Source organism: Gopherus flavomarginatus, chromosome 5, assembly GCF_025201925.1.
Source record: "Gopherus flavomarginatus isolate rGopFla2 chromosome 5, rGopFla2.mat.asm, whole genome shotgun sequence".
NCBI lineage: Eukaryota > Metazoa > Chordata > Testudines > Testudinidae > Gopherus > Gopherus flavomarginatus.
In genome coordinates this window covers 32,616,275-32,630,597 of record NC_066621.1, presented here as the reverse complement: position 1 = coordinate 32,630,597, position 14,323 = coordinate 32,616,275, and the positions used below count along the sequence as shown (strand labels likewise).

Below are 14,323 nucleotides of genomic sequence, written 5' to 3'. Positions count from 1 at the left end.
ATCTCAGATTTACACCTTTTCTCAGATTATTGAACACAAAATGTTTGCAAATGTTGCCCATTTCCTCTTTATTCATTTATCAAGTATTCATGTGAAACACTCAGATTTTACCTCCTATCAACAACTGATATAAAATCCCTCTGATTTTCCACTTTCCTCTCTATAATTTGCAAAACGGATCCAAAATCTCTGATTTCCACCCTTTGTCTTTCATTTCTGAACACTGATCTGAAAGCTCAGGTTTTCCCTCTGTGTCATTATCAAATGTCAATTAACAATCCTCTCTAGCTTTGTGCTGTTCCTTATGTTTCTAAATCCCAAAAACTTCTTCCTTCGGGGGAACCTGTTGCCCTGAGTCGCTCTCCATTCTGGATGTTGCAGGGGATTAAATTTCTCAGTGATTGTCTTTCCCCTCTCCTTTGAGGATCATTTGTTCCCTCTTTTAGCTCTGTTAGATATTTGCCAAAGAAAGAGACCAGCCTGATATTTAATACACATCAAAGCCAGAGGCCTCCCCCTGTTTGGGGATCAGTGGTTCGCAGCTGGTAGTGGGAGAGTTGGCTGGCCCCTTTTCTTTTCTCCAGCTGGCACAGGATGAGGGGGTCACTCTGAGTGCAGCATGTCTTGAGAAGTATCCCAAACCACAAGACAAATGGTCTCTGTGAAGGGTTGCTTCCCACAGTGCTAAGATGTAGCCACCTCTGGCAGGATCCATGGTGGCTACTATTTGCTAGTGACAGGCCATGGAAATTTCTTACCTATTTTGCCCCTCCATGCCAGGCCTGCACAACATACGGCCCATGGGCAACGTGCGGCCCGTGAAGTCTCACTGTCCGTCACGCAGCCAGGAATCAAAGGGCTCTGGGCTGCCCGTAGCCGCGGGGAATCCAAACCCCTTTAAAGTTCAGCCGCGGCCGGGATTCAAAAGGTTCTGAGCTGCCCGCAGCCGCAGGGAGCCCAGAGCTCTTTAAATCTCAGCCGCGGCCAGGATTTATAGGGCTCTGGGCAGGCGGGCGGGGAGCTCAGAGCTCTTTAAATCCCAGCCACCAGGGCCAGCTTTAGGCCAATTTAACCAATTCTCTTGAATCGGCCTCGCTCCTAAGAGGACCCCGCACCCAAGCCCCAGTACCAGCAAAAGGCAGTGCGCTGTACCAGGGTGGCCCAGTTTCCCCAGGGGGCAATTTAAAAGGCCTGGGGCTCCCAGCAGGGGCTGGAACCCCAGGCCCTTTAAATTGCCACTAGAGCCCTGCTGCTGGAGCCCTGGGGTATGGCTGCGGGGCTCTGGGGGCTATTTAAAAAGTCCAGGACTCCCATTGCTTCTACCTCCCCTGCCCTTTAAATAGCCACTGGAGCCCCGCCGCTTCCCCAGGGTTCCCGCAGCTATTTACAGAGCTGGTGCAGTGGAAGCAGGGGCGCCCCGGGCCCTTGAAATAGCCCCCAAGCCCCAGGCTGCTGCTGCTACCCTAGTGGGAGAGGGGGGAGGAGGAGGAGGAAGAGGAGGAGAAGGAGGCACTCACTATAGAGGATGGGCTGTACCCCCTGTACCTGTACCTCCTGCCCTGCCTGCAGCCAGCCCGTCCCCAGCCAGCCCCTGCTGCACCCCCTGCCCGCACCAGCCCCGCACCTCCTGCCCTGCTTGCACCAGTTCCTGCCTGCAGCCTGCCCATCTCCAACCAGCCCCACCCCCTGACTTGCCTTCAGCCCTGCACCAACCCCTGTCTCCAGACAGCCCTGCACTCCCTTTCCTGTCTCCAGCCAGCCCCTGCCACACTGCCTGCCCTGCCCGCACCAGCCCTGCACCCCCTGCCCTGTCTCCAGCCAACCCCTGCCATACTGCCTTCCCTGCCCGCACCAGCCCTGCACTCCCTGTCCTGTCTCCAGCCAAACCAGTACCCCTTGCCTTGCCTTCAGCCCTGCACCAACACGTCTCCAGCCAACCCCTGCCGCACCCCGCTGCCTGAAGCCAGCCAGTCACGCACTCCTTTGTCTCCAGCCCTGCCAACCCATGCCGCACCCTCCCTGTGGCTCTGCCTGAAGCCAGCCAGCCCACCACACACCTCTTGTCTCCAGCCTGCCCCACACCCCTTGCCCAGCCTGCAGCCAGACCCTACCTCTCGCATCCTCCCCCTCCCCCACCTCCAGCCAGCCCCATGTTCACTGGTGCCCTGCAGTTCTGAGGGAAGTAACCCTGCACACCTGCTTCAATGAGATGGGCAGGGAGCAGCTGGGACCCACACATGTGCACCCTAGCACACCCTAAGGGAGTGGCAGAGCTCATTTCTAGTTCAGACCCATCATTTTAAAAAAGAACTGTTAGGTAGGGTTAACATACATCTGTACTTTCCCGGACATGTCAGGCTTTTTGGTTCTTAAATCGCCATCTGGGAGGAAAATACGGACGTATGGTAACCCTACTGGTACAAAAAATACATACTGTGGCAGAACTTTTTATAGGGAACCGGTTGTTAAGAACTGAAAGGCTTTTTTTCCCCAACCATCCCTGCGGGGCCCCGCCAAAAATGTTCAGATTGGGCCCTGAACTTCCTAAAGCCGGCCTGCCAGCCACGGCCGGGATTCAAAGGGCTCTGGGCTGCTCGCAGAGATTCCCGGGCGCAGCTGAGGTTTAAAGGTCTCAGGGCTCCCCACCGCCACGGGCAGCCCAGAGCCCTTTGAATCCCGGCAGCAGCTGAGATTTAAAGGGCTCAGGGATCCCTGTAGCTGCAGGCAGCACAGAGCCCTTTGAATCCTGGCGGCAGCTCCAGGGGATGGAGTGAGGCTGGGATTTCAAGGGCTCAGGCTCCCCTCAGCAGCAGGAGCTCTGGGACCTTTAAATCCCTGCCACAGCCCTGAAAAGCTCCGGGTTCCCCCAGTGGTCAGAGCCCCAGGCCCTTTAATTTGACCCTGAGGGCTCCCAGCCACCACTTTGGCTGGGAGTCCCTGATTGATTTAACATCAAATAACACCTCCCCACCACCAACCTTCCTTTTTGACCCACAGCTGTTTTGGTGGGGCGGCGCTGGGGAAGGAGGGTTTGTTTCTGCAGGGCTGGGCGGGGTGTTTCCGCCAGGCTGGGAGGTCCTGAGTTGGGGGTGTTTCCGCAGGGCCGGGGGGTTTCGGTCCTCAGCTGTTTTCTTTGGAGTATTGTGGCCCTCGCTGTTTTACTCAAAGTACTGTACAGGAACTTTTCAGGGGGATTAAGGCAAAATGCCACATTTATTAGTAATACAGGTATCAATTAATACTCTATGATATGCACATGAGATATATATCACAGTCAAGCATTCATGCACACACACAGACATAAACACACTCCGTCTTGCTGTTGTTACCAACTAGTTGCTCCCCTTAACTGAACTGGCCAGGTGAGTTAGATGGAGGAGGGGTGGAGCCGGGCTTCTACCTATCCAAATCGATGGTCCGATGGTGACAAGACGAGATCCGGGGTCTTTCTGCAAGACACCTCGCATTTATAGCAGCTTCCCTCTTATGCAAATCTAGACCAGATTCAAAATCTGGGTCTGCGTCCGTTGGTCTTTGTGCTGATTTTCTCTGGGTGTTGTCCCAATGCTGCTCAAAGAGGATGTTTTCTAAAGAAGGTGCTTGCTTCTAATCCCTGAGGCCATCAATATGTCTGCTCTTCTTTATTGGGCCCACTTGACAATTTGTATTGTCCTTTCCTCTGGCTCCCATTCCCTCTTCAACTGTTGTAGCTGTCTGGAGGTGGGTGTCTTCCAAGCCTCACTCATTCACACCTCATTCAGTCAATAGAGCAATTGATTACAGAGTGCGGGGGAAGATCTTATTCTACTTCTAGCAAAAAGGCACATGTTTTCTTTTACTTTAACTATACTATCCTTAGGGGCTATAACATTTGATACAAAGTTTTCTACCAATTTTCTATATAGGGATCTAATACAAAGTTGTATGAAAATAGAGAGGCACAATGCCAAGTCATATGAATTACAAAATAACATCATGCCGGATGCAATGTCATAAAGATAAAGATACTTAATACAAAATAACACAATGCAACGTTATAAAGATTTATAGAGATAGTTAATAAAGAGATTTCTCTACATCACCACTTTACGAGTTGTGCAGACCTGCTGACGGCATTCGCGGGGCTTCTTGCTCGTGTGGATTCTCTGATGCTGAATACGATGTGAGCTGCGACTTAAAGTTTTCCCGCACTCACTGCATTCATAGGCTCTCTTCCCTGTGTGGATTCTCTGATGCCCAATAAGGTGCGAGCTGCGACTGAAAGTTTTCCCGCACTCATTGCATTCACAGGGCCTCTCCCCTGTGTGGATTCTCTGATGTTGAGAAAGGCCTGATCTGTAAGTGAAGTTTTTCCCACACTCAGCACATGTATTTTTTTGGCTTTTACCTGCAGATTTCCTGCTGTATTCTGGTTTCCTTAAGGCCCTTCTGAGTTCCCTGACAGGAAATAAATTTATCCATTTTCTCCCCTGGCTGGTTTCCCTGCTCTTTTTCTGGTCTGTGCTGAACCTCACACGTCATTGCATCACCTGCTGTGATAGAGACAGAAACCTCAAACAGGGATGGAAAGGGGAAGGCCAAACCAAAACAAGTGCTGGAGAGAGGACAAATAAAAATCAGGAATTCAGCTCCCCCCAACAGGAGAGAGGAGGGGATCAATTCAGCCTTCACATCCCATCCAACTTCACAGGGGGAAGGGAGAAAGCTACTCCCCGGTGTCTGCTAGCATCTAGAGGAAGCCTTGAGCTATATTTACCCTGCGGATGCGACCCCTGCTATGGACAATAATGAACTGAGAGACTTCCCAAGAGCTTAGTAGGGCATCCTAGATGTTTCCTTCAGGCACTTACAGATTCTGAGTTGGTTTAATGTTTCCTCATCTGTGCGGGGAGATCTCAGGATCTCTCTTTCCTCTGAACCCTGGAGCTCTAGGACCCATGGCTCTTCTCCTTGTTCGAGCTGGGAGATCATATCACGTTGGAAAACCAGAAACTCCGCTCAGATGAAAGAAAACAAAGGAGTTCAGTTGATTTCATACAACTTGATCATCAAAAACATTCTGTTAATTTATCTTCAGTGCTTAGTGTGACCTAGTGTGTCTGAGGCAGTCCTCACTGAAAATGCCAAGGTCAGAGCAGGCTGAAAAAGGGAGAGCAGATGCTCCCCATACTGGTGGTTAACACTGAAGTTAAACTCACTGACCAGTCACAAACTGTGCTTCTGATACCACACACTGGTTAACGAGACTCTGAAAAAAGAAATCACACGGCCCCCTTTATTGCATGACAGTTCTCTGACTCCTAATCAGCAACTAGGTCCCGTACAGTGAGAGGTTATTTCAAAACTCTGCTCACTGTGATACAGCATGGCCAGAGGGCAGCAGGAGAGTGATCCTAATTGGATCCAGGAAGTGGGTGGGTAGAAGGTTAGCCACATTACCCAGGTTTCGATCTCATCCAAAATACCATGCTGCCAGACAACCCTTTAGCAGTTAAACTAAATGTTTAGAAGAAAGAACAAGGGAAAGAATGAAGTTAAATTCCATCCTTCCAGACAATTCTTTAGCATCTAAACTAAAGGTTTAAAAGAAAGAAAGACAGAAAGAATTTAAATGGAAAAGCAGTCAGATACATTCCAAAATGGATATATCAGGTTCTTAGCAGTATTGGTGAGTTGCTGGCTTGAAAGTCTGTCTGAAACGCATCCACAGCTTGGATGGGTCATTCAGTCCTTTGTTCCAGGGTTCAGTTTGTAGAGAAGTTGCTCCAGAGGTAGGAAGGGGGATTGAAGACAAGATGGAGATGATGCAGCTGCGCTTTATATTCCTTTTGCCATGTGGCTTGTACTTCCTGTGTCCCAAACACAAGCTTCACAGCACATGGCATGGAAAAGCTTTGGAGGTTTCATTACACAGGCAAACCCCGGCATGTTTGCTGACTCAATAGGTGTATCCCCTTGGTCCATAGGTTCATTGTACAGCTGATGACCCTCAATGGGCCATCAAACATGTTAGGCAATGTTGATGCCAATATGTCTGGGGGTGTCACCCAGAAAAACTGCACAAGTCTGGAAATACAGATATACCTTACATATCTGTAACTCACAATACAAAGGTGATAGAAACATAGAAACAAAATTATCATACTTGGCAAATCATAACATTTTCACTGACACTTTACATGGCATACCTAGCATGATTCATTGCAATTTCATCAGATTATATTATTTTATTATTAATACCAAAGTGTCTCACAATTTCATGCAGTCTCACACTTGCTAAACTAGTGAATTCCCAGGACCAGTTCCCCAGGTCCTTGAAGATGCCAAACATTGTGCTTATGAGGGATTGAAATACCCACATATCTGCTGGGAACACACACACAGACACTGTGTCAATCTGTACCCCTGTGTTCACTCTTCTAGAAAATTATGATCAATTTTGTACCCAGTATGGCTTGTGAGGTATCATTAGAAAACGCATAACCTACTGAATATTATCCTCCTGTTAAAATGTGTAATAACACTGTATGTAAAATTGTGAGATTTTACAGTATGATATTACTGAAAAAGTTACAGTTCTGGGGAACACTCACAGACCAGTTCCTCAGATACAGCAAGGCAAAGAGCTGGTCAAACAGCCATTCTCCTGCAGGGGGAAGGTGTGAAGACATTAAGGGCTGGTCTACACTAGGGGGGGAAATCGATCTTAGATACGCAAATTCAGCTACGTGAATAACGTAACTGAAGTCGAATATCTAAGATCGGATTACTCACCCATCCTCACCGTGCGGGATCGATGTCCACGGCTCCCCCTGTCAAATCAGCAACTCCGTTGGGGTTGGCGTTGTTCCGGAATCGATATAAGCGTGCTCTGGGATCGATATATGGCATCTAGATGAGACGCCATATATCGATCCCCGAGCAATCGATTTTAACCCGCCGATACGGTGGGTAGTCTAGATGTAGCCTTACATTCCATCACAGGAACCTATTGAGGCTGTTGTGGAAAACGACCACAGGATTAATATTTGAATCAGCTCAGCCTGAGGCTCTTTTCTTGGTTACAAGCACGCAGGGGGCGACAGCTATTGGAATACTGTTCCCGAGCTAAAAATCACACAAGCCTTTTACAGCTTAAAACCACAAACAATGACACATACGTTGCACGTTAATTTCCTTATTTGGAATATATTGCAAAATATGATGCAGGTCAGAAGCAAGCTGAACAATCAGTTTTCCATATTTCGCCTTTCCTGTTATTTTTATTACACCTGGTGAATGGGAGCAAGACTCTCCATGTCTCAAGAAATGTCACTACCAACCTAGGCCATTTTCACATGCTGGGGTGCAATCCAGATCAGCGAGGAGTTGTGTCATCTGTAATCCTGGGTGAGATTCAGTGTTCTGCTGCTGGAGCTCCCCTGTCTGGATACTCCCAGCCAGCGTTCAAGGACGCACTGAATGTCTGTATGATAAGTAACCCTGGACTGGCAGCTCTGACTCCAGCCGCCTGCTTGTTACACCCCAAGCACATTCTCGTTTGGGTAGAGAAGGCTCAGGGTTTGAGAGAAGGCTGGGGGTAGAAAGCTTCTGTTAATTATGCTGGACCTAACCCCAGTTTTACTTGAGTAAAGAGGAGATATTTGACATTGTGTGATGCTGCTCCTGTGCTCTGTTCCCATAGTGTTCTGCAGCAGAGGTGGGTCTCTGGTAGTATGTATGTTACTGGCCTATTGGGGTAGTGCTGAAACAGGACAGGGTACAGATGGCATTGTGGGGGTGGCATGAACCTTCACTCTTCATTTCCCCTTCCAAGAACAGAAGGGACAGGAATCCTTACCCAGCAAGACCATCGTCTCATAGTTCCCCTGCATGACATCTCTGTAGAGGGCTCTCTGAGTGGGGTCCAGCAGAGTCCCCTCTTCCCTGGAGAAATACACAGCCACCTCCTCGAAGGTCACCGCCCCTGAAAGAGCAGGAGTCCGATACTCAGTACCTGCTGACCCACTCACAACCCCACTATTCACGGAACAGCAGCACCAGGGAAATGGAAGCTCCGGGAGGCACATGTTAACAGAGTCCAACCTCACCTTCCTTACAGCAGCCAGGAGGCCTCAGAGGGTAGAAAGAGAAAACCTTTGTGTCTCCCATCTGACAGACAGAAGCAGGGTCTTCACATTTATCACATAGCTACTAGCCAGAGCTTAATATAGGCGATGGGGCTGTCTCTGGACCCTGATAGTGGCTCCCTGGTAGGAATCCAAGCACTCTCCAAATAAAATATATGGAAGAAAGGGGAAGTCAATCATAAAGAATAGAAGTTAGAAGGTCAGAATTGTAATGCCCATTAAAAAAAGTTTAGAGAAAATAGAGCCTATCAAACTAACGGGATATCCTTATTGGATGAGATCAAAAGTTTGGTTCCAGCTAATAGTATTGATGTAATATACCTAAACTTCCGTAAGAGACATGACTTGATTAGCACAATATTTTTACTAAAAAAAACTAGAATGATACAAAATAAACACGGCATACATTAAATAGATTAAAAACTCTGATAGTAAATGGGGAACCATGATCGAGTGGATTTCTCTCTAGCAGGTTCCTGCAGGGATTGGTTCTTGGCCCTGTGCTATTTAACACTCTTATCCATGACTTAGAAGAGAGTACAAAATCATCACTGATAAAGTTTACAGTTGCCACAAAGATTGGGGTTGGTAGTAATTAATGAAATGTCAGTAGATTCAGGCTCCATCACTGAGAGTTTGGGAAGTTGTCCCAGCCCTGGCTGGAGGGTAATTTCCTGTTCCACAAAGAGGGAAAGTTCCATTCCCAACTCCTGTGCCTTGAAATTAGGACCTATCTGACACTACACCCCCATCTTCATCATAGTGGTATGATTATAATATGATTAGGACATAATTATGATCTCTTTTGTAGAAGATGCATCATGTGTGGTGTCACTGGAAAAGTTCTGATTTGCTGAATATGATTATCCTATTTGTGTGCACATATCATGTTTGTATCTGAAGTTATGGATATTGACTCTGTATCTGTATTTCAAATGTGCTTACTCTGGGTAACACCCACAATGAGCCTTTCAGGTACAACAATGAAGAAGCCAGACAGTGCTGATGGCTCAACAAAGACAATGGACTGTGGAAGAGCTTAGCCTTCCTGTGAATGTTTCAGCCAGCCTATGAGTCATGGCTACTATGACTCAGCAGGGCCTGTGACCAGACCACATGACACTAAACTCCATTTTAGTACCTGTATTTTTCCACAAACTGGACTAGGAACTGAGTTTGGAACAAAAGGTTCCCACCATATGGAAAAGCTACGTAAGGTGGGGTATGACATCATCTCTTGGCCTCATTCTCCACACAAGAGAACTTCTGGAAACACCTGAGAAACAAAAACGGATGTGGGGGAAGTGCTGCTCCCAGGATCAAGAGATTTCTAGCTTGTGTATGGAAACTTGGGGGACTTCTTGTACCATCAGTCAGGGTGAGAAATTGCTAATTCAAATTCTATCCATCTAGTATGTCAGGCTTAGTCTGAGTTTTGGTTATTTGCTAAATAATCTGCTTTGATCTGTTTGTTATCACTTGTAATCACTTAATCTATCTTTCTGCAGTTAATAAACTTGTTTGATGCTTTATCTTAACCAGCATATTTTGAGTGAAGTGTCTGGGGAAAATCTCAGCATGTTGTGCACATCTGTCCCATATCGAGGGGAAGGGGAACTACATTAATGAGCTTGCATTATAGAGATCCCTGTGCACTATAAGATGGTATCATTCTGGATTTATACTACAGCAAGTGTGCAAGTTTGGGGAGTGGGAAATTGGCTCTTGTCTTCTATCTGTCCTTGAGTGGCTTAGGTAACGCACTCAGGTAGCTTAGTTGGCTGCATGGCGCCATCTGCTGTTGTGTTGGGTGATAACAGGCCCTGGAGAGGCTGGCGAAATCTCCAGCAAAGCAGTGTGAGAAGGGCCAGCCCAGCGTGAGGGTTAGAGGACACAGCAGTTCCCAGAAGCTCCACAAACTGCCTCCTGGGGATGACAACCCATCACGTCCTACACTACACAAGTCTCAGCAGGTTTGTCACATGCTGTCCCCTCCCTTTCTCCACCCGAGATATTTCCTGCTTCCCACCACCTCTAGCAATTCCCACCCTCTTATGCATTTACTGCTCCTCAACCTCCAAGCAGAGCCCGCCACCCTGATAATCTCTTACCTGAGCCAGCTCCATTGCAGCCATTTCCTTGCCCCTGGGAGGACGAGATGATCTGCAGCGAAACATGGATGTTATTCTCTGGCCTGCCGGGGTGAAAAGGGCAAGGTGTGAGAATTCAGACTAGGCTTTTGTCCATTCCCCAAGCCGATTCCCCCCAGCTTTCCCCCTGCTAATGCACATTCTAGGTTCTAGCACACTGTGAAGCACAGAGTGACCTTATTCCAGTACAGGCCTAGCCCCCTCCCACCAGGGTGTAACCCTCTGACACATGGGGAAACCCTCCCAGTAACAGTCTCTCTCTTACACATATCAAGTTTGCGGACAACACCAAGCTGGGAGGGGTTGTAAGTGCTTTGGAGGATTGGATTAAAATTCAAAATGATCTGGACAAACGGGAGAAATGATCTGAAGTAAATAGGATCAAATTCAGTAGAGACAAGTGCAAAGTACTCCACGTTGGAAGGAACAATCGGAGGCCAGAGAAGAGCAGAAACAAAGGAGTCACTTTGGGGGATTCTCCCTGTCATTGTCCCCAAGGCAGCTGTCTCAGGTTTACAAAGGTGTTTCATTTCCAGCCTTTATACAGTCTCTCCTGGGAGTGCCCCTTTCATGGACTGGGCCTAGTTTTAGTTTTTGGTAGTTAACAATCTTGGTTTATTGTTCATCTAACCAGTATGTGTGGATTGAAGTGTGTTGGAAACTCTGTTTGGGATAACAAGCTGGTGCATGTCATTTTCCGCTGATGAAATGACAGACTTCATATGAGCTTGGGTCGTTCAGTAGCGTCCTGGACAGTGCAAGATGCACATTTCTGGGGGAAAGTTGGGCACGTGAGAATTTGCTGGTTTTCTCCTGAGGTGTAATTCATGAGTGGCTATCTAGCAGCACTCAATACTGTGTAGCTGGGAGTGAGTTACATGCTGGAGACTGTGTGTTAATTGGCCAAGAGGGGCTGTTCTCGAGGGAAAACAGTGGAAAAGGCACCCCATGCTGGAGGACTGAGGGGACAGCTATTTAACAGTCCAGATTGTACTCTGGGTAACATCACAGACACTCATTATGACAGAGCCTCTTACAACACAGAGAAAGTAAATCCATGTCCCAGAAATCGAAGACTCCAGACAGAGGGCAAGTGTCCCTGGCACAGCTTCTTGCTGACAGAGAGGTTCAGAGACAGTGCGAGAATCCTAGGGAAGCTGGGAACAGGAAGCATGGGCTGGCGGGGTTCGGTGGAGAAAGGGAACAGGAAGGGCAGGGATATTACTGAATCCAGGATCTCAGCAGTACTAGATGACAGGATAGCACAAAGTGCAGCCCATTGGAAAACACAATCCCAACTATACATACAAAATGATGGGGTCTAAATTAGTTGTTTCCACTCAAGAGATGGATCTTGGAGTCACTGTGGATAGTTCTCTGAAAACATCCACTCAATGTGCAGCAGCAGTGAAAAAAAGTGAACAATGTAGGAAATAATTAAGAAATATTTCTTAATATTTCATAGATCATATTTGTAAAAACAGCAAATAAATCCATGATACACCCACATCTTGAATACTGCATGCACATGTCACCCCATCTCAAAAATAGATATATTGGAATAGGAAAAGGTTCAGAAAAGGGCAACAAAAATGATTAGGGGTATGGGACAGTTATGCCAGACCTAACTCCCAGTTTCACTTGAGCAAACAGGAGATATTTGACACTGTGCAATACGGCTCCTGTGCTCTGTTCCCAAAGTGTTCTGCAGCAGAGGAGGGTCTCTGGTATTATGTGTGTCACTGGCCTATTGGGGTGATGCTGAAACAGGACAGGGTACAGATGGTATTGTGGGGGTGGCGTGAACCTTCACTTTTCATTTCCCCTTCCAAGAACAGAAGGGACAGGAACCCTTACCCAGCGAGGTCACAGTCTCATAGTTCTCCTGCATGACATCCCAGTAGAGGGCTCTCTGAGTGGGGTCCAGCAGAGTCCACTCTTCCCTGGTGAAATACATAGCCATCTCCTTGAAGGTCACCAGCCCCTGAAAGAGTAAGAGTCCAACACTAAGGACTTGCTGCCCCACTCACAGCCCCACTATTTGTGGCAGAGAAGAGTGAATCAAATGGAAGCTCTGGGTGGATCATAGTCAGGAGAGTCCCACCTCGACCTGGCTCAGAGTATCCAGCAAATGCCGGGGTGAGGGGATAAAGAGAGAGCCCCTTATCTCTCCCAGTATATCCATCACCCCCCTACAAGCCACTGACTGATACAGGAGATGGAGCCCCTAGCAGGGTCCAGGGAGAGCTCGCTGGTAGGATGCGCAACACCCTCCTCATTGTGAGGAGCGAGATAGAAAGGGAGAGACAGCTCCAATAAGCCTGACTCATGGGTGTCCCCTTTACATCTCACAGCAGCTGATGGTTAATGAGGTCAGGCTCCAGCATTAGGAGTCTGGTCAGTTTGACTAGCTCCATGTAGGTGGGTTATTTTTTCTCTTCACAAATTAGGGCATTTCCACCTCCAAACCTCCTGGGTCTGTTCCTAGAATCTAGGCCACTTAGTAAATAACTCCCAGCAGGTCTGCCACACCCTGGCCTCCTCCTTTCCCCACGCTGTGAATTTCCTGCCCCGCTCCAACCTCCAAACCAGACTCTGCAAACCTTCCCAACTCTGGTGTATTTGCTCTCCCTTTCCTCCAGCAGGAACCCACCAGCAACCCCCCGATAATCTCTACCTGGACTGACTCCACTGCAGCCATTTCTCTTCCCTGTCCCACGCCAGGCTGGGATGAGCTGCAGCAAAACATTCTGCAGCCTGTCTGGGGGAGAAGGGCAGTTGTGGGCATTTCAGAACCGGTTTTAGTTAATTTCACATCACAATTCCCCCAGGCCCTTTCCCTGCAGACAGACACCCTATATTCTGTCATGCTGTGAAATGCTCAATCTGTTTATTACAATTTAGACCTGGCCCCTCCTGCCAGGCTAAGTCCACAGACACATTTTTAACCTCCCTTCTCTCTCCCCTCACCCCTTCTTTGAACACAAGGCTAGAAAAGAGCAGAACCAAAGGAGTCACTGTGGGGGATTCCCTCAGACACTGACCCCACGGCAGCCACACCCCAGCAGGGGGAATGTGGAGTCAGGAACTGGCTTTTGCTCTGTCTGATCCTTGTTTTGTTCACTGGAAAGTGGTTCTGCCCCAGGATGCAGCAATACATGTGTCTGGGTGGACTAGAGAGCTGGAAATCTCTCCCCCACATTCATTTCTCCCACTGCCCCTTTCAGTCTCTCCTTCCCCTGTCCTAACTCCCTGCCCCTCTGGCTGGGACAGTCCCATTCCTGGGGGCTTTGCTCTCCCATGGCTGGATTTCCTCCTGGCAACCGCTAATGGGAGGAGAAATGAGGTGGTGTTGTTTGTGCAGAGTCACTTTCTTGCCAGACCCTAGGACATTCCCTGAGGTCTTTCAGTTACCTGGAGACTCTGGCTCAGAATTTAGTAGTAACAGGGCCCAGGACTGCCCTAGGGGGCTAGGACCAGCTGCAGAAAGTCATCCCCTGGGCCGGGCAGAGAAGAAGCTTTAATTAAGGTCACTTCCCAGCACAGAACCCCACTGGGGGAGCAGCAGCTGCCAAGCCTGGTCTCCCGGATCACAATGGAGGCTGCATCATCTGACCCAGGAAGCTGAACCCCAATATCCTGAGCAGAGAGGGACAGAGTGTATGAGCAGCTTCCCTCCTTTAGCTCTCTGGGGAGAGCAGCTAATGGAAGCCCCTCCTCACAGGGAGAATGGCTGATCTCATTTGACCCACTGTCCATCTGGAATCACTCCTTGTCTTTCCATACAGTGACTCTGGTTTAACAACGGTCTCAATGACTCCGGATTTCAGAAAGAATGAGTTCAGAACTCTGTGGAAAAGACCATCGTGTGGCAGTGCTGACTCCCTTCCCACCTCCCTCACCCCCGCAGATCTAGGACAAGGACTGGGGGAAAAATTTTCCAAACGGAACCGAAAGTTCCTGCAGTTTTCAAAAGAGGAGAAAAGTAAATTCTGTGATTTCACACTAACAGTGTTTGCTAAGCGGACAGAAAGTTATCACAGT

General features: G+C 48.3%; 1 protein-coding gene across 1 annotated transcript in view; it reads right to left on the bottom strand.

Moving 5' to 3' along the window:
• Window positions 1-4,223: 4,223 nt before the first annotated feature.
• LOC127052644 (zinc finger protein 558-like) overlaps window positions 4,224-14,323 on the bottom strand; it is a 213,326-nt gene continuing 203,226 nt past the window's right edge. The window contains exons 3-5 of the mRNA XM_050956529.1: window positions 12,137-12,263; window positions 10,241-10,323; window positions 4,224-4,532 (exon numbers count right to left, since the gene is read on the bottom strand). Coding sequence (XP_050812486.1) covers window positions 4,518-4,532; window positions 10,241-10,323; window positions 12,137-12,263 — 225 coding nt within the window. The 3' untranslated portion in view covers window positions 4,224-4,517. The remainder of the gene's footprint in view (window positions 4,533-10,240; window positions 10,324-12,136; window positions 12,264-14,323) is intronic.